Source organism: Protopterus annectens, chromosome 5.part0, assembly GCF_019279795.1.
Source record: "Protopterus annectens isolate FY-2018-M chromosome 5.part0, PAN1.0, whole genome shotgun sequence".
NCBI classification, from domain to species: Eukaryota; Metazoa; Chordata; order Ceratodontiformes; family Protopteridae; genus Protopterus; species Protopterus annectens.
This window is the reverse complement of record NC_056735.1, coordinates 1,206,947,071-1,206,975,014: the sequence shown is the minus strand read 5'-3', so window position 1 is coordinate 1,206,975,014 and position 27,944 is coordinate 1,206,947,071. Positions and strand designations below refer to the sequence as shown.

The 27,944-nt window shown below is 39.5% G+C and overlaps 1 protein-coding gene across 2 annotated transcripts in view; it reads right to left on the bottom strand.

The window, feature by feature from the left end:
- FBXO40 (F-box protein 40) overlaps positions 1-27,944 on the bottom strand; it is a 476,342-nt gene that overhangs the window by 146,326 nt on the left and 302,072 nt on the right. For both annotated transcript variants that reach the window (XM_044071075.1, XM_044071074.1), the window contains exon 4: positions 24,387-26,300. In XM_044071075.1, the coding sequence (XP_043927010.1) occupies positions 24,387-26,300 (1,914 nt within the window). The remainder of the gene's footprint in view (positions 1-24,386; positions 26,301-27,944) is intronic.

The following is a 27,944-nucleotide window of genomic DNA, read 5'->3' as shown; positions in this document are numbered from 1 at the left end:
AGTTTGATACCCCCCCCCTCACAAAATCATGCTCAAATGGAGCCTCCCCCCCCCGCAGCTATTCCAATGTCCCATTCCTTGGTTATTTTGCCCCATTTACCATAAACACTAATGTGCATACTGCTTTACTTATGCGATGATTTAGGATTTCATTTGAAAGTTTTATTTTGCATTTTACAGCACAAACCCTAATACATATCTGTTAAAGCAATGCAGTCTCAATGAAAATAGACTAGCATTAAAACTTCTCTGCCCTTGAAACTCACATGCATTGAAACAGCACTGAAACCCACTTTCAGAGAAAATACATTTTGCCAATTGCAAATATTAACTCTGGGCTGTCTTCAAAATCATAGGTCCCTCGAACATAACATACACATGCTCTTTGATACACCTTCCTGACTGTATTACATTATATTCCTTGTACAATACAGTACAGTTGTTAAAGGGCATTTTAAATTTATTGTTTTGAAAATTTTTCCAGTAAACAAAGAAACAAAAAGCATCCACCAATGACAAAATTGCCCAATTCAGAACATTTCCATCATAAAAAGTCTACTCAAGTCCACCAGTATCAGTAAAAAATATACACAAACTCTGTAGTAAAATCCACATTGAAGAAATTTGTAACTAATAGAGGTTGCTGCTAGCAAACACTTTATATGTCATTGTTTAATCTACAAATAAAGTACCTGTTACCCTTGAAGAATAACTTGCCTTTGTTGCATGCAGTAAAAAAATGAAAAGCTAGTAATACCGCAATAGAGAATGGATAGCAAACTGTTAACAGGTTCATAGTTACTAGGTAACTTTGCCAAAAGGACTGCAGCATCCACCCCCTTTACAACACAATACAGCATCAGCAATGCATTTACCTACTGTGGGAGTAGAACCCACAGCCTTCAGCATCTAAAGCAAGTACACTATCTGTTGTGTTATTAACAATGCAAGCAGACTAAACATAAGCAGCACTAAACTTTTGCTCACCTGCAGCTCTCAGCTCCTTGTAAAATCTACTAGACACTCAGCTGTATCTCTGAACTTTGCAGCACAAGAAATCTGGAAAAAGCCGAATTTAATTGGGGGGGGGGGCAAAAGGCCAAAAACCAGGGACACATTTTAAACATTGCTTGTATAATGTTTGAAAGTTGCTAGAATAAAATGCTGCGTTACCACCATACATTTCACTGCCACGTCTTGAACCCAGGGACCCGTGCAAAACAGTCAAAGCAACATACCACTCGCCAAATCAGCTGTTTTGTGAAAGAGGAAGACTGAAACTTTACCATTTAGTGAATTCAGTTCTCACCATAGCACAGCTGTCAACCTCTTAGCACAAAAGACTTGAACAAAGCCAATAATGGGTGACTACAACCACCAAACATTCAGTGAATTCAGTTCTCACCATAGCTCTCAACCTCTTAGCAAATAACACCCGGACAAAGCCAGTAATGAGAGAATATAGCCCCCAAACATTTTCAGTGAAATCAGTTCTTACCATAGCTCTCAACATTAGCAAAAACCTGGATGAAGCCAATAAATACCTGAACAAAGCCAATACTGGGTTAATACAGCCCCAAACATATTCAGTGAATTCAATTCTTACCATAACTCTCAACCCTAGCACAAAACCTGGATGAAGCCAATAATGGGGGGAATACAGTCCCAAACACAGGGATACATTTCAAATATCCATCTTGTACACTTAGAAAATTGCTAGAATAAAAGCTTGCTTTTGTTACCATACACTTTCTGACTTTCTGAAGAATATGAAGTCCGATTTTGAAATGTGTCCATTTTTTTAACATTTAACTACCCAACCATAGATAGGAAAAATTACTCATGCCAGAACACAAATGCTCAGAGATTCCTCGATTTTATCAATGCAAATGCTTTGGAACAGCTAGTCAATACCCCAACAAGCGGTGATACTATCTTGGACTTGGTATTAACCAACATGAGTAACCACTGCAGCACCCCCTACAGTATTATCCTCCCTGGCAAGATCCAACCATAAAGCAGTCACTTTCGAAGTCATCATCTCCCCTGACCCCCTCTAGCTAGGGTCAAACAAAAAAACTTCTCCAAAGCTGATTACAATCTCCTGAGGAATGTATAAACAGTTTCACAGCCTCCTTCACCTCTGTAGTAACTGGCACAGATATCCAAATTTATACCAAAGTACTATACAAGCATTTATATAGACACATGGAATCAGGAATACCCAACAGGACAAAATCATCCACCGCATGGAAGAGTAAACCTCTCTGGTGGACATCTGCAATAAAGTATATAACAAAGGAAAAATTGCAGTCTAGGACCAAGGAGGAGCAGGTGCCCAATTGGAAGCAATCTCTCCTTAGCCTGAACAAGCAAATAAGAGCACTAGTGAAATCCTGTAAAGCCAACTTAGACTCCAAATTGGCCACATCTACACCAAAGTACTATACAAGCATTTATAGAAGACACATGGAATCAGGAATACCCAACAGGACAAAATCATTTTGTGGCTATGCAGGAGGTCTATCAAAGTGAGGCCTGACAATGCCCTGTATGCCAGGCATAAATTGCCCCTCAAAACCTATAGGAGACAGAATACAGGGATAGGGCCTTGAGGCGACCTGCATAGGACATATTACTTACACCATGTATTCTTTTAGTGAGGAACCTCTGTGGACTTTTCAGTTATTGGATATGCCTGATATATAGTTATTGGATATGCCTGGTTAGGTATATACCAAAGGGGGCATTGTACTCAATGATAGGTCTGATGGAACAATGACTTCCTTGGACTTAGATGCCATACCTTTGTTTATAAGTTGTGCAACATATAAGGATTTCCTCAACACAGCAGACACATAATGATCAAAGGCTAGATTACTACCTGTGTGTGTGTCCAAGTCCCTGACTACTGGGTCAACTCTAAGGGGTGTGTTGTCAATATGATAGTATCAGGTATGGATGACTTCCCAAAGCAACTACAATCCTTGGGACTATGAATATGAACCTGTATTTTCCAAGCATCCAAATATAAATCTGGCTTCTTGTGACTAATGTTAGAAAAATCAGAATTCTTATAACAAGAGCTGTGTATAGTTCAACAGCATTATTTAAAACCTTCAAATAATTCACAAGAGGACATCACTAATATTAAACGGACATACAACATTATTCATGCAGACAAATTTAACTTGTATAAAAAACGACTTTGCAAACCTGAAAAAAACTAAATAAAACTGTACAAACAAACATTTTGGGTTATGCCAAATGGTTGCCAGACATCCACACTGTCACTTTACAAAGTAATAACACAGTACCACACAAACTAACCAACATTATCCCTGAACTCCAGTTTTAAATTTCTGGTAAAGAAACAAAAACCTTGTTAGCAAAGAGGAAAAAGCAACACAACTTAAACATTGTTTTACAAACCAAACAAACACAACCTTATTTTATTCCTTTTTGCTGTATGCATTTTATTGCAAAACAGATCAGCCAGCACTTGCACACGCAATAACACAACCATACACATGGAGTCATAAAAATCAGTCAGTTTGGACCACAATCCTAATAGTGCATAATAATGAACACTTCAGTCTATTAGTAAGGAGTATGTTCCCTGGTAATTGTTATTAACCAAACTAACTTATTTCTGCAACCTTCCTACCTTTGTGGAATCCCTCTCTGCTCCTGAAACAGCTTGCTTGCTCCGATTTTAATGGCAAGACCCTCTTCGTGGACACAACACGGCATCTCTGCTGGCGCCCATCTAGAATTCAAATTTCACGCGCGAATGCGGAAGATAAAGACGTAAACCGCATGGAAAAGATGAAAACAGGTCGCAAGCACCTCCATTTGTACAACCGGACGCAAAGGGAGTTCTTAAAGAAGAACGCCCTTAATTTACTTCTAATAAAAAAAAAAAAATTACTCTCCTGGCCAGCCGATTCCAGGGGGGTGCAAGTGCACCCCCTTGCACCTGCCTGCGGGTGCCCTTGGTTTCAGCGTATTTTGGTGTTTGCTTATTGCTTATTTCTATCGTTGGCAGCTGGTTGGACTATTACTTTATGACAAACAGGCAAACAAGTGACAACACCCTCCTTTTAGATACCATTGTAAGACTACTTAATAGGGATAAATACCCCAGATACGCCCTTACAGTAGATGCAACTAAAGCTTTTGACAGAGTAAACTTACACTTTCTCTTTAATATACTGCCTTTATATGGTTTTCCTCAATAATTCATTAAAATGATCCAGGTTCTGTATCAGAAAGCCTCTACCACTATACAGGTAAATAAACTTATAACTAACCCTATACTCTTATCCAATGGTACAAGAAAAGGATGTCCTCTTTCGCCATACCTATTTAATCTTTATCTAGGACCCCTCCTTCTGTTTATTTCACAAAAAGACTTTCATCATATTCCCAGAATCCGCAATACAAATCTTATATACTCGGCCTTTGCTGATAACTTAAATATATACTTCCAACTCCCCACTACTGACCTCCCAAAAATACTTAAAGTTATTGATGAGTTCTCGGTAGTTTCAAATTATTATTTAAATTTAAACAAGTCACACATATTTCCCCTCAATCCTATAGGGCATAAAGAATTATACTTTCCTATGAGTGAGATCAAAATAAACTACCAGATAAAATATCTAGAAATAATATTTACTTCAGACTTCAAAGATATTATAAACAATAACCTACTGACTACATGGACTAGTATTCAATACGATATGGATAGATGGAAGAACATTAATATGTCTCTACTGTCAAAAGCTAGTGTTGTCAAGATGAATTTTCTACCAAGAATACTCTTTCAATTAAATGCTACCTTTTCAAATATTCCCCAAAACTTCTTCTTTGCCATGGAAAAAGCTATATCAAGATTCTTATGGTATCTCAAATCTACCAGAATTAAATATGCAAAACTTGTACTCGCCAAAGATAAGGGGGGGATTGGGGTTACCTGATTTTAAGCTTTACTATATACAGACTAATACAAATAATAAACTATGACTCATATATAAATACTTGGACACCCCAGTGGACCAAAATCTGGTATGAACAGTTGAAATCCTTTGGCTGTAATATCAAATCCTTACCATTCTTGAATTTAAACCAGGCTAGCATATACACGAAGAATTTACACACACTAATTAAAAACATGATTCTTACAACACAGAAACTATTTAAATCATTGCAATTAGCTGACACTTTTGCCCTTATACAACCGTTACATCTAAATCCTAATTTACTAATAAATAATAAACCAGTAAATCTAACAAACTACCTCCTGATAAAAGACTACACAATATGGGATATATACCAATGGAAAGTCTCTAACACGGGGCAAATGAGACTTGAACTCAAACTTCCTATGAAATATAGTATTTTCCTTAACCAACTTCATCATCTTATAAATGCTAAATTCTCACAAATACACACTGACCTACAGAACATAGATTTAGTTAAATTAATACTTGAAAATCTTGCAATTAAAGGGAAAACAATTTCTAGAACTTATAAAATTGTAATGAGTGCAAAACATAAGAATTCTTTATTATTTTCAAACTATTGGCAAATGAAAAATCAATCGCTGACTGAAGAAAATAAGAAACTAGCCATTGAAAATACAATCATATTCATTCCTTTCAAGAAGCTGTTATATACACAAATTATGGTAAATAACAATCTATATTATACCTTATCTAAATTAAATAAATTCAATCCTAACTTTTTGCCTATATGTCCCCATTGTCCAGATCAAACAGCTGATATTTTACATGTCATGTGAAACTGTACTAAGATACACAACTTATGGTGTTCCTTGAGAGTAAGATTAGAGAAGATGGGATATGAAAAATCAACCCTTACTTGGGAGACAGCTATATTGTACATTAATATCAATCAACTCCCAAAAATATTAAAACATGTCTTTATTACGATGTGTGCCCTTATTAAATTCTTTATTACAAAGAATTGGAATGTCATGTCACCAATTACATGGGAAATTTTAGCAATCTTGCTATGAAATATATCTCATCTCATAAATTAATTTATTCAAAAACAAAAAAAAATGCTATTACCAAAATTATTGGGGTTACTTGCTAGATATAATTCTTGACAAATAAAATTTGCCTACAAATTGTCATGAAAAGCTAACCTTTAAATAAGAAATGAATGTAGTATAACCAGTCTTTTTTTGCATCTTCTCCCTTTTCTTAGTATATGTGTAACTAGATATTTTCCCTAAACATACAAATAAATGGTTACATTTCTATTTTTACTTTATTTATAGACTATCCCAATTCTAACTATCCCTTATGAGACCAAATGAACATAAGAATTCTCATACTTTACTTGACGATGTAGTGACTTCATGTGTATATATATTGTTTATATATATATATATATATATATATATATATATATATATATATATATATATATATAATTTTCTTGGTACGAGACTGTTGTCTGTTTTCTTTAGATAGGTATTTGTATTGTTTATTTGTGTTTTTGAGTTACCGTATTTTTATTATTTGAAAAAAGAAAATTGAAATAAAGAGATTTTGGAAAAAAAAAGATTAAGTGCATGCAGCACAAAATAAGGAATGTTTTAACTGACTCAGCTTATCAGTATCAAAGCTAACAAATCATAAAAATAACAAATGCTGGTTTACTATATAACAATAGCCAAATTAAATGAAATTTTAGATAGAAGACCTTTTAAGGATAGTAAGTACTGCATCTTAAAAAAATTGAACTGAGTTTCTATTTATTAATGACTTCATAACCATTTGCAACTGGAAAGATGGGTTTAATGGCCTCTCAACTGAAGAAATGTGGGACAAATTTTATGGGAAATTCAATCTCTCGATAGAACAGTTTGACCCAGAAAAGGCCTCTAAATCAAACAGAGCTCCCTGGCTTAATTTTAAAATAAAGATAGTCTTTGAGAAAAAAAGGGGGTGCTGGAAAACATTAAGGCAACCCCCTTCATAGTTTAATAAGATTGTATATGAAAAACTCATGTAGATCAGCAGAAAGGTTAAGTGTGACTATGAACTGAAATTAGAATGAAATGTGGTAGACAACAAGATATTATTTTATAAATATGTTAGATGAAGTAATAAGTCTGGGAATTCAAGGATCTAGATGGTATGTGAATATATTACAGAAACAGAAACAAGTGTTTTAGTATTTTGGGGAGAATTTACAGGAGGAAACAATTCTCTGAACAAAACTATCATGGAAATTAAGCTGACTGATTGTGAATGCTCCCCTCTTACAATGGAGATGGCACAAAATAAGAACAAGATACAGCTTCTGTGTCAGATGAGATAAATAGATTGTTTCCATCCACCATTAAAGACAGTATTCAGAAAATATTGCTGGGGTGTTCTCTCCAATTATGGACCAGTATGAAATGTAACTTTATCAATGTCATTATTCAGATGGGCTTTGTCTAATGGCATGCATTTTAATAAGTCAAAATGTAAGGTGCTGCACATGGATAGACAAAAGTTAGCTTACCATTATAATATGTATAGTCCCTTTATTAAGGAAAGCCTGTGCTATATAGGTTTAGGAATTATCATTAACAATCAATTGAATATGAAGGCAGGTGAATAAAATTTTAAGGAATGGACATTCAGCTATAACAATGTTATTAACTGTTTCTTCTAGGTAAGAGCTGGCTATCATCTCTGTTTATAAAACAATTAGACCCATTATGGAATACATCTCAAGTTTTTGTGTTTATACTAGAACCAATATTGATATGGTTGGAAAAGGTTCAGAGGTTCTTCACAAGAAAAATATGAGGTGTATAAGATCTTCCATAAGAAATTAGATTAAAAAGACTTAATTTACTTTCTATTTATTATAGACACTTAAGACATCATTTGAATCCATAAATGTCTAAATAATCTAGATATTGTTTATTTAATGGAGATTCATTTCTTATATTGTGAAAAGCATACTGGAAGTAAACAGCTTCTTGTGGATATTAAGGTAACACTCATAAAATTAGAAAGTAATTATTTGCAATACAATGTTAGAATAAGATGGGCGTTATAAATGAGAGAGTTGAATAGTATTGAGGCATTTAAAACAAAATTGACTTAAGGTTGGCTAAAAGGTATATTTGTCATTATTTAGGTGGAGTCCAGTAATGATCTCTTCTGGGTCTGTGGTTGATACTTGAACATTGAATTTTGAGCAACTTGCAGCTGTTAGCAAAAATTTATTGTCAGCTAGACACAAAAGTTCATTAACTTTAACTTTAACGTTAAACGTTAACAGATAAATCTCTGAAGACAGTATTAAATATCTCCTAACCTAGTCTGATGAAATTCTTTAGGAGCAGGCTTAGTCCCCATTATGGCATACATTTTTAAACTTAGGCAGAAAGAGTATAAGGTTTTTGTCACACGACAAGATGCAATGTTGATACCTGTTCATACAAGTGTGAAAAACAACAGTATGCAGCTGACACTAACAAAGAAACCTTTCTCAGCTGTGTTTACAAAGTGACAGACAAATTATTGGCCCCAGTTTTTACAGCTAGTTTTCTTGAGGTGGATTGCTAAGACATCGCTCACCATGGCGTTTCTGAGCTCTTCTACTGTAACACACTTTTTGTATTTCTGGGGCTAAATTTCCAGTGAAACTGACCTAGCCACACAGATGAATATAGTTTTCATATTAGCAGAGCACTTAATTCTGTAAGCCATCCCCACAAGACTAAGGCAGATGGTTCTTTACCTTGCACCTAGTGAGTCTATTCACTCTGTTGTCAGGGAGTCACAGATTCCCAGGCAAGTGAGATCCCTCCAGCCCCATGAGCTCATCTGCTCATGGCGAGATATGGCTGGGGTGGTAGGGCACAGGTCAGCTTTGCTGGCCCTGAAGAGTGGCCTACCTTCTCTCTAGCAGAGCACCCACGTCCATTGTGCTGGCTCTTGTGAGCTTTGCTATAGCTTCCCTCCAAGAGGAAGCATGCCTTCATATGCTGCATTCCTTTAGATTTCAGTGAAACTTGTACATTGCAGCATGGTCTTGATAGACTTGAGCATCTCAGCACGGACACCTAGTGCTCCCACTAGTTATTACCAATGTAGCAAGACAGAGGTATTTCCCTCCCCCCAAGGATGGGTGAGCTGGCAGTGGCTGCTCACATCCATCTTCTCCTGCCAGCTCCTACAAGCGCCTGAGCTGCTACTTGAACTCAAGTCATCTGCAACATTTTAATAGCTAGTCTTATTGAGGTGAATTACTAAGACATGTAATATAGAAAAATAATATATCTCTAGAAAGTATAATCTATTGCATAATTGTACTAACATTCAGATAGGAGTCACTGTGACTGTGGATACAATAAAAATCAAATCATCTTAAAATAATATGACAAATGCCAAGAAATAAGTTTTAATGTGTTAACACTTAAAAAGAGCTGTGGAAAAATAGAGGCATCTTTGGGCAAAACATAAAGCTTTTAATGGATTCCATTCAATATTATTAACAATAGCAAGGGCATTTATGTAGAAACAAGTCTTGGTGAATAGTTATGGGATATCTAAAGAACTAAGAAAAAGAAAATAAGAATAATAATCTATACAAGAAGATGAAGACAGAAACAGAAAGAAACAATAGCAGCAGGATGAAAGAATAAAATAGTTCATAGGTTCATATGTGTTTACTATGCTAACTACCACAAGGGCCTTTTTAAGCCTAGGCATGCATCCCAAATCTCTGACAAGTTCTGATACCCTTGATAAGTATAAGCATGGGCCTGGAACATGAACCATTTATAGGTTACCTGTTTGCAACAGAAACATAGGTGCCAAACCAGGAATGAATCTCCAGTTTTCCATCCAATTGTCCAAGTTACACTTGAATTAGACTAGGGAGGAACTCTGTTTCACATGGATGGGGAGCCTGTTCCATAGGCAGGGTAGTCTCTGGGATACATACCTATCTCTCCAGCAGGTCCTATTTATATGACAGGCAAGCTTTAAGTCTTTAGAATGGGTAATACTGGTACTGTTTGTTTTGTGGATATGCAGGAAGTCCACCAGAGTGTGATCTGACAATGCCCTGTATGCCAGGCATAGATCTCCCCTCAAAAGCCTGTAGGAGACAGAATACAGGGATAGGGCCTTGAGGCGGTCTGCATAGGACATATTACTTATGCCCTGTATTCTTTTAGTGAGGAACATCTGTGGACGTTCCATTTGTTGGATATGCCTGGTTAGGTACATACCAAAGGGAGCATTGTACTCAATAATACGTCTGATAAATGCCGAATACAATGGAACAATGACTTCCTTGGACTTAGATGCCATACCTTTCTTTATAAGTTGCCCAACATAGAATAATTTCCTGATGCGTGATGATCAAAGGCTAAATTACTATCTATGTGTGTCCCTAATTCCCTGACTAGTGGGTCAACTCTAAGGGGTGTGTTGTCAATATGATAGTTACCAGGGATGGATGACTCCCCAAAGGACACTATTATGCATTTCTTGGCATTTAGTTTTAGTCCATGACTCTGACACCAGTTGTTTGTCTCTGTCAGCCCCTCCTGGAGAACATTTGTGTCAGTGTGACACAGTAGTCTATGTATATGATAAACAACTGAGGAAAGATAGGACTGCATAGATGTTATCCTGGCCTAACAACTTAGAGAACACATAAGTTTGTTTTTCAGGTATACAACACAGGACAAAGGAAAAAACAAACATTAATATCTGTTGTTTTTGACCTAAACAATGTAGAAAAAAGCACATTCTGGTACTGCTGATCTAATACATTAACAACTGCAATCGCTAAACGATTTGTGAGATGCTTTTCAATACTGTCAAGTGAAGAACTGGAAAGATTTGTATGCAGGAATGAGCTTCAATATGCCCACAGAGATGAAGACTTGCTATTTCGCTGTGCACAAATTTATTTGAGTCATTAGGTCTGATAGAAAGGTGAAAAAGCAAGCAGACGTGATAAATTCAGATCTTAGTAAGGCTTTCCAGGATACCAGTCAAGTAAAGCTTTTAGATTAAGAGACAAGCCTTAGAATTAATAGTTATTTAACAGTTTAATTCCAAAAACATCTGATTGGCAGAACCTGGCAGGCTGGAATAAGAAACATCTTGGTAGACCCTAAATCATTGGCAAGGAAAGTGCTCCAGGGCTCATCCTCGAGGCTACAATTATTTGTGATATTCAAATGTCATGTTGTGTTCCTTCACAAATGTTAGTCAAACAGTATTCAATAACTGTCATTTCATCATTTCAAGGAAGAATATTAGCCCTACACAGAACTCTCTAGACAGTCTTACAAATCTACAAGGGGAAATGGTATACCCAATTAAATTTCAAAAAAACACCTTGTAAGACTTGGGAAAGTATGGGAAAGGAGGCTAGCCATAAATCAAATTAGTGCAGCAAGACAGAGTTCATCACTGATAAGAAACTTAGCTTTACAACCTAGTGGGGCAAATACTGCAAAGATGCTGCTTTTACATACTAAAATGTATGTACAGTAGACACCCTTCCCCACCGATTCCTCTCTTCACATTCTGAGTCAGAGGTAAAGTGGAATATGGAATCGCTGTATTGGCACTATAAACATTTACATGAAGCTGGTGGAGAAGATTTAAATGAATTTCCAAGAAAAATTATAAAGGTTCATAGGTAGGTACTAGGCTATCTACCCGAAGGCATTTATAAGCCTAGCCGGAATGTGTTGGCTTTCGCCGCCCCCTTAGATTAGTTCCCTGTGCCTCTGGCAACAGAGCCACAGAAGTGATCCCTGAGGTAAACTTTCTGTTTCCCATCCACTCGACAAGGTTTCTCTTGAAGAGGGTTAGCGAGGAGCTCTGCCCAATGTAGATTGGAATCTTGTTCCAGAGCATGGGAAGTCTCTGGTATGGGAATCTATCCCTACAGCACGTCCTATTTATTGTTGTGATGAGGTTTAGATCCCTAGAGTATGTGGCTCGAGGGGATATGGTTTTCTTTAGGTGGAGCATGTCCATCAATTCTGGGTTGTACATGGCCTTGTATGTCAGGCAGAGATCACCTCTGAGTAGGCGGTATGCAACCGAGTACAGCTGGAGTTTCTTCAGTCAAGCTGCATAGGGCATCTGTCTGAGGCCAGTTATCCTTTTGGTGAGGTACTTCTGTGGTCTTTTCAGCTCTTGCAGGTGTCTTTCAAGGTACATCCCAAATGGGGTGTTGTACTCTATGATGGGTCTGATGAGTGATGAGTAGAGGGGCACAATGACCTCTTTTGATCTGGATGCAAACCCTTTTGTGATTAGGTGGGCCACATAGAAGGATTTTATAACCACTTTGGCAATGTGATTATCAAAGGAGAGGTTACTATCTACTTGGGTCCCCAGATCCCTTATTACGTCTTCCGTATTTATGGGGGCTACCACCTATGTGGTAGTTAGTGGGTACTTTATTTTTTCCAAAGGGGATGACTATGCACTTTTTGGCATTTAGCTTGAGGCCGTGGTTTTGACACCAGGTGTCTGTCTCAGTGAGACCCTTTTGGAGGATATCTGTGTCAGCTGGAGAGTCAATTATAGCTCCTAGTTTGCAGTTGTCTGCAAACTTGGTCAGCCATAGTCCTCCTGTGGTTGCCTGCACCTCTGAGAAGTATATGTCGAACAGGAGGGGTCCTAGGACTGAGCCCTGGGGAATGCCACTTGTAACCGATTTAGAGTCAGACCTAGCTCCTGCAACTCTTACCATGTGGGTTCTGTCCATGAGCCAGTTAGCAACCCATCTTGTGATGTAGGGGTTTATGTTTAGGCTGGCTTGTCTATAATACCAGAATGGGGAATGATGTCGAGGGCCTTTGCGAGGTCTAGGTAGGCTGTGTGGACCACCTTTCCCTCGTCTATACCCTTGGTAACTGTCTCAAAGAAGTCTAGCAGGTTTTAGAGGTATGATCTACCCTTATCAAAGCTGAACTGTGTAGGGTTCAGTGTTTGGAGGTTCCCAATGTCTCTGTTAATGAGATCCATGATGATGTGCTCCATAGCCTTGCAGACCAAGCAAGTCAGGCTTATAGGGCAATAGTTCCCGGGGTCTGTTGTGGCTCCACCTTTGTGGAGCGGAATAACCGTTGCTGTGTACCACTCTATGGGCACGTAGCCTGTAGAGAGGCTGAGTTTGAATGGTGTGTTTAGGTGAGGGGTTAGTTCATCTTTGAGCTCATGTAGGACGCAGTCTGGGACACCATCCGGTCCCATTGATGCTGTGTTTTTAGCTTTGGAGAGGGCTGTTTTAACCTGAGTGTCTGTGATTTCAGGGCACTACATTCTTCTGGTATGGTTATGGGCCCTTTTAGGGGTGAGAGGGGGGTGAAGGTTGCACTGAACCTGTCTGCCTGGATATTGGGAATATAGGTTGGTTCAGTGTATTTTGTGCCATTCTGCACTAACTCCAAGCAGATCTGAGAATTGCCACTTAGATTCTTGACATAGCTAAAGAATGCCTTGTGGTTATCTTTGGAGTCCTTGGCAATTTTTCTTTTGAAGCTTGCCTTGGATGATTTTATGAGGGATCATAGTTTCTTGCTGATACTGATCAGGGATGTCTTCCCTTCTTGGTATTTTACTCTTTTCTGTACTAGTTTCCTCCTTCTATTGTATAGCTTGTTTACGGCAGGGGTCCACCAGATTGGTTTCCTTTTCTTGGAGGAGTGAGTCTTGGTTTTGCTTGGGATAGCACGATCCATGCATTCTTGTAGGTGGCCGTAGAGTGCATTAGCAAAGGATTCTGCAGCTTGGACAGTGTTATCCTTAAGCATGGGGGCTTTGAATCTTTTCACCTCGGTCTTAAGTAACGTGAAGTTTGCTTTTGGAAAGTTTTTCACCGTGGTTTCTTTAACCGGGGATGGGGGCAGAATGTGGATATCCAGAGTGATTAGTTTATGGTCAGATCTAACCAGTGAGGGGTTGACCTCCGGTGTGGAACACCAGTCGCCCATGTTGGTGATGACCAGGTCCAGTATGTTGTCACCTCTGGTGGGGGTGTTGACCAGTTGATCCAGGGCGTTTGAGTTTATAAATTCTAGGAAATGTTGGGCACGGGAGTTAGTACTTGAGTAGTTCTCCCAGTTAATGTTTGGGTAATTTAAATCACTCAATATCAGGGTGTTTGGTATGACCTTTATGTTTCCCAGTGTTTCCAGAAATGCGGAATGGGGGTCCTGGGACATGGTGGGTGATTTGTAGCAAGCTACAATTTGAATTGCAGTTTTGCCCATTGTTAGTTGCACGTGGATGATCTCTGAAGCATCGTGCTATGCCACTAACCTGGAGGTGTGGGTATCCTTGATGAATATGGATACGCCCCCACCTTTTGTATTTCTGTCCGGGTTTTGTGGCCGAAATGTTTGGTATGAGTTGTAGCCTGGTAGTGCTGGGGTGCTCTCTGGAGCCTTAAACAAGGTTTCTGTTACTGCACATATATCGATTTTCTCCATACTGAGGAGTGCCTCGACTGCGTGCATTTTGAGGTTTAGACATCTGGCATTGATTAGCATTACCCTCAGTTTTTTGTTACTTGTGCTGTTTACGGCGGTGGGTTTGTCTCTTGAGCCTTGCCTAAAAAAGGCAGTACGGGTGTGGCAAGAGCCTTAGCCAGTATTCGAAAGCCTAAGTGTGACAGGTGCAAGCTGTCTCTAGCGAAGCAGCGTGGTTTGTCGAGCATGTCATCCCAGGCTGACAGACACTGGATCCCCTTTGAATGACACAATAAGCTTAGCCAATTGTTGAAATTGATAATTTTTTTCTTTATACCATGGTATCATTCTTGGTGAGGGCAGGATGCTACTTAGGCTCAGGGTCATACCAGCCTGGGTTACGTGATCAGAGAGCTCTTCCATGTCTCATTTCATTTAGTCTAGGGAGGTACGGCTCAGGTCATTCACACCAACATGGACAATGACAGAGTCATATTTGTACTTGTTCTGGAGTGACCTCAGTGCTTGTGTTATGTGGCAGATCCTGGCACCTGACAGGCAGCTAACAGTAACTTTCTCCTTGTTCAGACTAGTGAGTGGGACGTCAATGTGCCTGAATATAGAGTCACCTATTACTAGTGTGTTGGGTATGTGATTTTGCCTTAAGGGCTGTGATTACGTGGCACACTGGTTTTGTAAAGTATGTGTTTCATGGTTTATGTTGGGGGGGGGTGGAGGTTGCTTGGATGTCTGCTTTGGAGGTCTCTGTTGCTTTTGCAGATTTTTATTTAGAGCCTCTGAGTACGGTTTCATGTATTTATGTGTGTTTTTTTGCCAGTGCTGGTTTCATAGGTCTATGTGATACTGGAGGCGTGATGCAAGTAATTCCCTTCTCCTCTTGACTGTCTAGTCCAGTCTTGGGTTGAAGCTTAGCCTCCAGTTTGGCAGTATAATTGCATCTCTTGCACATATTTGTGTTTGGTGGTAGGAGGAGAGGGTTGTCTGTGTACATGAGGCAGTTGTAACATTGCCTCAAAATACCCAGGTTCACCAGCTGGACCGGAGAGTACACCTGAAACTGCCCTTTGCACATGGCTGGATAGGTACAATGAACTGTTTTACTGATTGGCTGTTAAGGTTGAATAGAGAGCCTTGCCCTTCTCTACAGTATAGGGGGTCTAGTGCTAAGGTTTATTAGTGCTTGCTATGAGTTTAGAGCAAGTGCCAGCCTGAGAGGTGAATGGTTTGAGTGCTTAAGTTGAAAGTTTGTCTAGTTCCAAGGGAAAAACTAAAGAGCAGACTTTGTGGAGAATAGTTATACCCTAGCTAACTGTTGCTGCCCGGATGTGGGTTTTATAGCAGGGAAATGAAAGAGATAGAAATTAGCCCAAAATGGCCAATAAACTACTGAATAAAGGATCTTACTTTTTTATAAAATCTTCGGAAAGCAAACCTCTATATGAAGTACAGAATAGTAACAGAAGTGTTTGATATTCAAATATGAAGCTCATCAAAACTCCAGTTTGTACTGCTTGCTCAAATTGTATTTACTTATGATAGTAAGATCATTAAACACAGGTTTATCACTTGTTTACAACCTAAGATTTATATCAGTAAAGTAAGGACTAATATAATAGCAGTACTGTGACAGAACATAACAAATTTTCAGCAGTGATTAAAAATGCTGCCACTTTACAGATATATGAAAGCCTCTTGAAAAAATTCTCAGCTCATGTACCCTGTGATTCTGTATTTGTCAGCTTTCCCAGTAATTTCTGTTTTTCCTTGCCTGTTTGTTCATAGGTTTTTAGGAGATTACTAGGCTAACAGCTCCAAAGCCTATACAAGCCTAGCCATATTTAACGCAAGTTTCCCAATTATCAATAGGTAGGTGAACAAAGTTCACAGAGGTATGAACCTTTGCTATGGTATCTAACACTGACTGCCTCTGTCCATGAGGGATATGTGCGCCACCCCAGAAGTAAATTTATGATTACCCATCCATTGATCTAAGTTGCATTTGAAGACAGTAAGGGAAGGCCTTTGCTTCAAGTGAATAGGAAGCTTGTTCCAGAGAAGGAAAAGTCTTCGGGAGATGTATCTATTGCTCCAACATGATTAATTTATGTCAGAGGCTAGGTTAAGATCCTTGAAAAGAGTGACCCTCATGCAGTTTCATTTATGATTGTGTAACATTTCCATCACCTGTGCCTGTCTCCTCTAGGCTTCTGGATACTGGAAAGGAACTAGCCACCCTTATTGTGCCTTTTTTAGGCACTGTCAATATAACCAACCTCCCAACATAACAAAATCCTCTCAGGATAAACTCAAGGTATTTCTGCTTAATGCTAGGAGTCTAAACAAGAAACTGCACTCCCTGGAAGAACTCAGTCCTTACCTTGGAAGATGCTGATATCTGTGCAGTCACAAGACATGGTTCAAAGGTACGTAAAGCACTCTGGCCATGCAAGGCTACAATGTTTCCATACATTCAGACCACAAACTGAGAATGAAAGAACCAAAGGAGGAGGTGCATCCATCTTCATTAAGCATAAGTACAGCTTGAGACTGGTCAAACAGTATAACTCTCCGGAGCTACTCCATGCCCAATTAACTATAGGCAAAGTCCCCTAACATATCATAGCTAGCTACAGGTCCCCCACCATGAAACAGGAAAAACATACCACATACCTGGACTTATTGGAGTTGCCATACAGCCAAACACCTTACTCATGGGTGATTTTAAATATTCTAACATTAACTGGGAAACATACGCAACCATAAACATGCTGGCTCAGATGTTCTTGGATTTTGTCAATGCAAATGCTCTGGAACAGCTAGTCAGCACACCCACAAGAGGGTCAAATGTCCTGGACATAGTACTCACTAACATGGGAGAGCATTGCTCCCTCCATGTGATGTCCTCCCTGGTAAGATCAGACCATAAATCAGTCATTAATTGTAAGACCAGATACCCCATCAAGCTCAAAAATGCTTAAGAATTTTTCAGAGATAAGCTACCTTCTACTAACTTATGGTGTATGAAGTTTCAAAGCCCCCTAGAATGCAGATAACATGAACTCCTATCCACAGGTGTACACCAATGACCTGTATAACCACTTAAGCAGCTGTATAGAATTGGCTGTACCTGACCAGATTAAAACCAGGTCTTGCTGAAAAAACAAGCCATCTTGCTGGACCCCAAGTACAAAACAGGCTATACAACAAGACAAAGAAAGTAATGTTTAAGAGCAAGAAAGGACAGGCTCAATAGAGGAACAAGTCCCTCTCTAGATTAAACAAACAAATAAGAGATCTTGTGATAGGTTCATAGGTTCATAGGTTGATACTAGTCTATCTGCCCTAGGGCATTTACAAGCCTAGCCAGAGTGTGTTTGGCTTTCGCCACCCTTCTTAGATTAGTTGACTGCGCCTCTGTATAGTAGGTCACAGAAGATAGCCCATTTAAGGTTAGTTTACCATGCCTCTGTCTATCAGTGACACAGAAGAGATCCCAGGGTGAAATTTACGATCTCCCATCCAAAGTCGAGATTTTTCTTGAAGAGGGTCATTGAAGGGCTCTGTCTGACATGGATTGGGATTTTGTTCCGGGAGTCTCTGGGATATAAATCTGTCCCTCCAGCATGTTCTATTTATTTCTGTGCTGAGGTTTAAGTCACTGGAGCGTGTAGTTCTCATGGATTTGGATTTCTTGAGGTGGAGCATGTCCATTAATTCTGGGTTGGACATGGCTTTATACGTCAGGCACAGATCGCCTCTGAGTAGGCGGTAAGCAACTGAGTAGAGCTGGAGTTTCTTTAGTCTAACTGCGTACAGCATCTGTTTGAGTCCCTTGATCCTCTTGGTGAGGTACTTTTGGGGTCTTTCTAGTTGTAGCAGGTGTCAGGTAAGGTACATCCCAAATGGGGCATTGCATTCAATTATGGGCCTGATGAGTGATGAGTAGAGGAGCACAATGACCTCTCTTGATCTAGATGTGAACTCCTTCATGATAAGGTGGGCTATATAGAATGTCTTTCTAACCACTTTGGCAATGTGATTGTCAAAGGAGAGATTGCAATCCACTTGGGTCCCCAAATCCCTAATTACTTCTTCCGTACTTAATGGATTACCACCTATGTGGCAATTTGTGGGCACTTTGTTTTTTCCCAAAGGGGATGACTATGCACTTTTTGGCATTTAACTTTAGGCCATGGCTCTGGCACCAGTTATCCATCTCTGTGAGACCTTTCTGGAGGCTGCTTGTGTCAGCCGGCGAGTCGATTATGGCCCCCAGTTTGCAGTCATCTGCAAACTTTGTCAGCCATAGTCCTCCTGTGTTAGCCTGTACCTCAGAGAAATATATACCGAACAAGAGAGGTCCCAAGACTGAGCCTTGTGGGATGCCACTTGTAACTGGTTTAGAGTCTGACATGGCACCTGCAATTCTGACCATGTGGGTTCTATCCCTAAGCCAGTTTGCAACCCATCTTGTGACATAGGGGTTGATATTTAAGCTGGTGAGCTTTTTTATGATGCCCGAGTGGGGTATTGTGTCGTAGGCTTTTGCAAGGTCAAGGTAGGCTGTGTGGACTACCTTCCCTTTGTCTATGGCCTTTGTGACTGTTTCAAAGAAATTGACCAGGTTCAAGAGGCAAGATCTGCCCTTAACAAAGCCGAAATGGGTAGGATCCAGTGTTTGGAGGTTCCCTATGTCTTTGTTTATGAGTTCCATGATGATACGCTCCATAGCTTTGCAGACCAGTCTAGTTAGGCTTATAGGGCGATAGTTTCCGAGGTCCATTGTGGCACCACCTTTATGGAGTGGGACCACTGTTGCAGTACGCCATTCTTTGGGTACATATCCTGTTGTAACGCTGAGATTGAACAGTGATTTTAAGTGAGGGTTCAGTTCTTCTTGGAGCTCATGTAAAACGCAGCCCGGGACACCGTCCGGTCCCATTGATGCTGTATTTTTTGCTTTGGAGAGAGCAGCTCTTAACTGTGCATCTGTGATGTCAGGGAGGATACACTCTGTTGGGATAGTCATTTGCTCATTTGTGGGGAGGGGGGGGTTGCACTGAACCTGTCTGCCAGGATGTTGGCAATGTCATTTTGCACTAACTCAGAGCATATCTGGGAGTTTCCACCCAGGTTTCTGACATAACTAAAGAAAGCCTTGTGATTATCTTTAGAGTCTTGTGCAATTTTTCTTTCGAAGCTAGCTTTAAATGATTTTATGAGGGATCGTAGTTTCTTGCTAGTACTGATCAGAGTTGCCTTCCCTTTCAGGGATTTTGCTCTATCATGTAGTAGCTTCCTCCTTCTGTTGTACAGGTTATTTATGGCTGGGGTCCACCAGACAGGTCTCCTGCCTTTGGAGGAGTGTGTCTTGGTTTTATTTGGGATAGCACGATCCATGCATTCCTGTAGGTATCCATAGAATGCGTTTGTAAAGGATTCTGCGGTTTGGGCCGTATTTTCCACTGGCCCTGGGGCTTTGAAGGATTCCACCTCGGTTTTGAGAAGTGGGAAGTTTGCTTTTGAGAAGTTTTTGACCGTGGTTTCCTTTGCTGGGGGTGGGGACAGGATATGGATGTCCATAGTGATTAATTTATGGTCAGATCTTACCAATGAGGGGTATACCTCTGGTATGGAACATAGAGTCCCCAAGTTGGTGATGATCAAGTCCAATATGTTTTCCCCTCTTGTGGGAGTGGTGACCAGTTGTTCCATAGCATTTGAGTTTATAAATTCTAGGAAGCGTTGGGCTAGGGTGTTGGGGCTTGAGTAGTGCTCCCGGTCTATGTTTGGGTAGTTAAAGTCACCCAATATAATGGTATTTGGAGAGACCTTCATATTCTCCAGTGTCTTCAGGAAAGCCGAGTGGGGTTCCTGAGTTTGGGAGGGTGGTCTGTAGCAGGCTACAAACTGGAAGGCAGTTTTGCCCACTGTTATTTGCACATGGATGGTCTCAGATGCTTCGTGTGGTGCCACTAGCCTGGAGGTATGGGTATCTTTGATGAATATGGATACTCCCCCTCCTCTTGTGGTTCAGTCCGAGTTTTGGAGCCGAAAAGCATGTTATGAGGTATAGCCTGGTAGTGCTGGGGTGCTCTCAGGAGCCTTGAACCAGGTTCCTATTATTGCACAGATATTGATATTCTCCATACTGAGGAGAGCCTCGAGCCAAGTCCTCCAAACCTAATTACAAAGCAAAAGTAGCATCTCTAGCTAGAGTAATTACAAGGCATTTTTTAACTACTTCCAAAATCTAAAAGGGAATACCCAGCTATGCAATGAACTGGTTGTGGATGGCACCATTCATACTCAACCAGAAGTAATAGCCAGCCTGCTAGCTAACAGAGCAAACTTCTCCCCCCTGTCCCCTCCAGCCATCCCCCAAAGTATACCTGCCACCATTCCTCAGCCTATTATCTCAAGAGTGCAGGTCATCTTGGGATTCTCCAAGGCCTAAAACACAGCATCAATGGGACAAGACAATAACCCAGGTTGCCTTTTAAACAACTTAAAACATGACTTAGCAGACCCATTTGGATCCCTGTTTAACCATAGCCTGCAAACAGGCTATGTTCCGGTGGAATACAGGACAGCAACAGCAATCCTTCTGCACCAAGGGGATACAATCAACTGACCCTGGGAATTATAGGCCCATAAGCTTGACTAGCCTCATCTGCAAAGCCATGGAAAGAATCATTATGGACCTTATTAAGAAGGACATAGGTAATCTCCAAAATCTGTACCCAAAGCAATTTGGATTCATCAATGGTAGATGATGCCTGTTAAACATGGTTGACTTCTTTGAGAAAGTCACTAAGGCCCTGCACATGGGAAAGACAGTGCATACTGCCTATCTTGACCTAGCCACAATCCCCCTTTCAGGTATTATTCAGAAACTCTCCCAGATGGGAATTTTCCCTTACATTACCAGATGGGTAGCCAACTGGCACACTGACAGGATATATGCTGTCAAAGAGGGTAACTTCATCTCTAGCAAAAGACCAGTCACCAGTGGCATACCACAGGGTTCTTTGCTGGGCCCCTTACTGTTTGTAATTTATTTCTCAGAAGTCTAAGCAACTTGGACAGCCTGTGGCTGACCAAGTTCGCTGACGATTGCAAATCATTTAGTCTCCCAACAATGTTAACACACTGCAGTCAGGCTTAACACAGGCAAATGATTTGTGCCAAAGCCATGGATTAATGCATTTGTTTGCAAGTAGTTTCAATCCATGGCTCTGGCACCAATCATTTGTCTGTGTTAATCCTTTCTGCAGTATGTCAGCATTATTCAATGATTGCCCAGAAGTTTGCAGTCATCTGCAAAATTGGTCAGCCAAAGGCCATCTGTGTTTGCCTTGACTTCTGAGAGAGAAATAATGAACAGTAGAAGGTCTAGTACAGACCTCTGTGGTATGCTTTTTGTGACTGGCCTCTTGCTAGAGGTAAATTCACCCACTTTGACAGTATGTGTCCTATCGGTGGGTCTCTTGGCTACCCACATGGTGACATAGGGGTTTATGCCCAGTTGAGAGAGTTTCTCTATAATATCTGAGTGAAGAATTTAGGTCAAGTTAGGTAGTATGCACAGTCTTTTACAAAGAAGTCAATCAGATTTATAAGGCATGATCTACCTTTAACAAATCCAAACTGGGTTGGGTCCAGAGTCTGGATATTACCTATGTCTTTGTTGATAAGGTCCATGATGATTTTTTCTATGGCCTTACAGATGAGGCTAGTTAGGCTTATGGGTCTATAATTCCCTGGGTCGGTTAATGGTCCCCTCTTGTGCAAAGGGATGACTGTTTCTGTCCTCCATTCTTCCGGAATGTAGCCTGTCTTGAGGTTGTGGTTAAATAGGGATCCAAGTTGGCCTGTTATGTCATGTTTTAAGTTATTTCAAAGGCAACCTGGGATGCTGTCAGGGCTCACTGATGCCATGTTTTTAACCTCAGAGTGCAGAGGTGACATGCTGTCTTGAAATAACAGGCTGAGGAATGATGACAGGTATACTTTGGGGGAACGACTGGTGGGTACAGGGGGTTTAAGTCTGATACAAATCTGTCAGCTAGCAGGTTGGCTATTCCCTCCAGTTGAGTATGGGTGGTGCCATCCACAACCAGCTCTGTACATGGCTGGGTATTCCCATTAACAGTTCACATGTAGTTAAAAAATGTTTTGTGATTTTTCTTGCATAGTGAGGTTATTTTTGCTTCATAATTTGCTTTTGAGGACTAGACCAGACTCCGATTTGTTTGTTTAGACTAGTGAAGGATTTTGTCTTCTGCTGAGTCTGTTCCTGCTTATTTTTGGACATTAGTTTCTTTCTTTTGTTGTATAGCCTGTTTGTATCAGGTGCACCAGGGTTGCTTGTTTTTCCAGCAAGACCTGGGTTTAATTCGGTCCAGTACTGTCGATTCTATTCAACTGCTAAAGTGGCTATACAGGGCACTGGTATATACCTCTGAATAGGATTCTGTCTCTTCTGGGTTCAGGACAGCTTTAAAATTTCTTATGTCATCACTTACTATGAGATCATTTGTCTTGGAGAAATTCTTTAGCATTTTTAAGCTTGATTGGGTATCTGGTCTTATGTTTGTTTCAAAGGAGACCTTTTTGAGGTCCAGTCTTACAAAAGAGGACATTGCATGGGGGGGGGGTGCAACACTCCCCCATGTTAGTGAGTACTTAAATATTTTGTGAGATAACTTGGTCATGAACTTTGGAATACCTTTTTTATTATTTTGACCTCGTCTGTAAGAAATCTGAGGCTTGTATTATAGAATAACTACAAGAACAGCACTACCAGTAACACAAATACAAATTTTAGTCCTTAAGTATATGACTTCATCAGAACAGTGTTGCATATCCAAATATGGTAAAGTACTGGTAAGGACTATGTGCATAATCAGTAATCAGCCTGTTGTGGAAGTGGGTAAAATGTAAAAGTGTGCAGTTGTGTGAGTACTTTAATGACTATGAAAACGGATATCTAAAGGGAATACTATCTGCAGGTAGCAGGACTGTATGTGTAGCTTTACTTAAGACAACATGATACTGTTGAATGTTTCCACTGTCCCAAAATAAAGAAATGGGAGCGCAGAGAAAGGCACAGATTGTATGAATGGAAAGAGTACTGATAACTGAAACTGAATTACCTTCAGTTGATCAAACTGCCAAAATGCTGAACGTTACATAGCCAAGACCATATAACCAACATTTCTGAAGTTCAAAAGTAAAATAAAAACAGAAAATAAAAACATATGGCCTCGGCCACATAACGTTCGTCATTTTGGCGGTTCGATCAACTGACGGGAATTCCTGAAACCACATTTATAGCAGGAGAAGCTTGTGAGAAACTTTAACATTTGGATAATTTTAATCTTTATAGATTACTAAAACTCCACCTGAACTATCACTTTTACAGAACAAATTAGATGACTCCCTTTTAATGTACTGTGGTAAAAAGTTTTGTAGAGAGAAGAGATGATTCATGAGTTATGATACTCCGGCTCAGAAACAGCCCTATTGAGTGGATATCAGTTAAGTGTATATCCAGTTATCTTTTCTGAGCCTTCTCGAAAAACTTAACACGAGATAATGTCTCTTCATCTAAACATCCTTAAAACTTGCAGTATTTCATCTGTTTACAGGGAAGAAATGGAGGTCCACTGACTCAAAAATAATCACAGAATGTAGGAAATTTGTTTAAATAATAAAATGTCTGCAGAAGGCATTCCAGGACTACCAGACAAAGAATAAATAATATGAAAAGGTTTCACCTCAGTGCTACAAAGCAAGAAACAAACTGAAAAGGATTTATTTCAGTACTATCAAAAAAAAAAAAAGAAGTGCTGAAAAGGTTTACCTTTTTTCTTGCTCTCCATGCGGTACCTCCATGTTTGTATGTCTTTTTCTGCCACAGTAGACTGACCATTCCTCTCTCTTGTAATAAACTAGCACATACATCTCTCATCAGTTTAGAAACTTGTGCCAGCTGTGATAAGCTGAAACTATCCAAGAATCCTGCAATGTGTTGAAGAAGCTCAAATGGAAGGTTACTGAATGAACCCATGTCATTTCTTAGCTTCTGTTGAATGAAACAGGACTTACTTGCTTGATTGAGTTCAGATGCAGTTTCTGGCTTGACAGCAAAAGCACCAAGTTGCTGATTATAAATTACACTTGCTTTTTGCCCACTAGGACAGAATCGTCTTTGCCTGTAAGTACACCCTAGATAAGACAGAGGACAACGCTGCTGAAACCAGCCACTCAGCTGAGACTGGATGTCAGAATGAATGTTCTTAAAATGGGATGCATATTCATCTCGTCTAAAAAATTGGTGGCATGTGAATGTGAAAGTAGAACTGCCTTTGTTGTGCCTTCCTGTTACACATTCGGGCTGAAGTTGTAAGTAAAGACCTGGAGCTCTGTCACTTATTAGTTCTGTCAAAACCACATTGGGTCTAAAAGGTTGTAAGTCAAAGCAATACGTTTGTGTTCCAATACACACATACTGCCCATCCACAGCACTAGACTCACTAATAACATGGCCTTTCAGTTCTTTTTCTAGAGCAGAAAGCAGAGAGGCATAAATAACATCCCATTTTGGAAAATCTTCTAAGGTACAGCCTAACTCAGAAGTATCTACAGACTTGTCCGACATCGGTTTCCTGCGAGCATCTCCCATGTGGGATCTTTTAGCACTGTAACTTACAGGAATTTTAAAATTGTTCACTATCTTAAGCTCCTGAGCTTCCAAGTTCCCATAAACAAAATCTTTCTCTTTTGGTGTACATGCCTGCAGTTGATTAAAATGTATGAGCATCCTGCCATGGTGTACCAGGTACATATTATAGTCGCACACAGTAACTGCTTTCCCTAGTCTTTCTAGTACCCCTTCTTGCCAAGGAGCAAAACCAACCATTTCCCTCTGTCTAACTATGTCATCATTCTCCTTCACTTCCTCCTCTGAAATATTTTTCTTAGTCTCATCATCCACAAGATCCATCTCAACTTTTTGTTTGGCATTTTCTTCTGGTGATATTTTTTGAGTATTATGTGAGTCAGCAGGAGTATCTTTGCTAAAAATCTGTTCCCAAGTGGAATAGCTTCGCAAATCTACAACATCTTTGTCAGTTGCTAATGCCTCCCTTTCTTGCTGAGTCAAACCAACAAATATATTTTCATTTTCAGTAGTTTTTTTTTCTCCCGTTGCTGTAGCATTTGATGTTGCAGCAAACTCTTTAGTATAAGAAGTTGACTCACCCACAGCACCTTCTATTGCTAGTTCCACACAGTTATCTTGCAGTTCCGTGTATTCCAAGTGTTCTGTTAACTCAGGAAAAATATGTGACATTTTCATAGATTCAAAGAGAGATGTTTGATCTTTTAGAGCCACAGCCAACTCTAAATGAGCTCCAGAATAAGGTTCCTTCATTAAGTTTTCATTCAGACTTTTATCAGATTCAGTAGTAGGCCAACGGTTCCAGGCCATAGAGCAACAAACAACACTAGCAGGGCAAACTTCTAGATGTTTTGCAAGTTTATAGCGTGGCATGGACAAAGGACAACCATAAAAAGAATTTAAACACGGCACCTTTTCTAATGGGCAGAGTAGCATGTGTTCCTCTTGTTTGCACAAGTGAAAAACTCTACCACACTGATTAGGACAAGCACCTATGAGACAAGAAACCGTGAGTTCAACAGGTCTCTGGCAGTCCTTTCTGAAGCATCTTTCACAATGTGCATGCTTCCAATATTTCTTTTGCTGGGCTCTTTCCTTAAAAAAAAAAAAAAAAAAAAAAAAAACCAGTCAGATAGTAACTCCTGTAAAAATCATGTGTTAATCATAACAAAATGCAAATTTGTAATTGTTTAGAATGGTAAGTACCAGAATTTATTAATAGTGGGTCTGCTTACCTAATACTGATTTCATGATTTGGCTAATGAAAGTAACTTCAAGGAAATAACATCATCCAGACTGTTCTCCAACTACTTCATAAATACCAACTTTAATCTGCATCTTTTTTCCAGATTTTCAGATGTAACCAGAAATAGCACCATCCAGCCTGCCTATCCACTATGTTATTCGAATCATCTTCAATCTGTGTCTTTGTTTCAGATTTGTACAAGGACAAGAACTATATATACATACATATATATATATATGTATATACACATAATACATATTTTCACCGTTCTATGGTCATATATTTTTTGTTCTAAATCATTTTACTGGTATTTTAAGTTCAATGGCAATCTATCTGACATTAAGTTTATGGTATGATTTTGACACCATCTATGGAAGTTTTTTTATCATCCATGAAAGTGACTGCTGCTCATAACAAACTTCAGTTTTTCAATATGTCTATCTGAAAATATTTCAAGAGTGCTAAGAACTTTTTTTATAATAGTAAATTTCAACTGTATTCCAACCTTTCAAGCATGAAGATTTCCGTCTTATATCTTAATAGGTAGTGAAAATAATTTCCAGCCCTCCTTGTGCTGCCCAGTTCTGTCACCATTTTTAAAGCATATAATTCAAACAACCAATTCCAATTGTTTTATATAGCCAAGACATGCCTAATCTCCTTAGCAAAGTGAGTACGTTTCTTTCACTCAATAAAACCCTAGTTATGATTTGCTTGGGGAATCTTCTGTGCACTCTCTCAGTTTAATTTTCTGTCTCTTTTAGAAAGGTGATAAAATCAATGGTCTACAGACCAATTTAAACTTAAGTCATCAACACTGCGGTGGTGGTGCTGCGGTTGCGTTGTCGCCTCACAGCAAGACGTTGTCCCGTTCGATTCTCAGCTAGAGCGTCTTCTGTGTGGAGACATGCGTGAATGGGTGTACCTTCGTTGAAGGTTGTGCATCAGGGCTGGCAACTCGGCACGTAAAAATCTACTGCCAATCATTAGCGGACCGGAGTTCCACTGTGGCGACCCCTAACCGTGAAAAAGCCAAAAGACACAAACAATATGAACCAAGTCATCACCTTCGCTCTTCCCTAGATTTTACAGATCTCAAAGTGTACCCCATCAGGCTGACTGCATTACTGTAAGCCTTTTGAATATGGTTACTACCAGACAGTATGGTCTGTATTTACAGCTTGATTATTTGCTAAAGCCCCTTTCTAAAATACATCCCCCAACATATGTACACCCACAAGCTGAAGTGTAATCACAGAATCACTCCAGTCAACAGCATGCAACATATGGTTTTCTTAAAAAAAAAAAAAATATATATATATATATATATATATATATATATATATATATTTTTTTTTTTTTTTTCTAGCATTTTAAACACATATTATAAGTGTATACTGCATGCTAGTCTACATCTATTAAGCTGACATCATTAGCATACTTACATCTTGTAAACGGCTAATATATTTCCAAATAAAATCTTTCCTTACGTT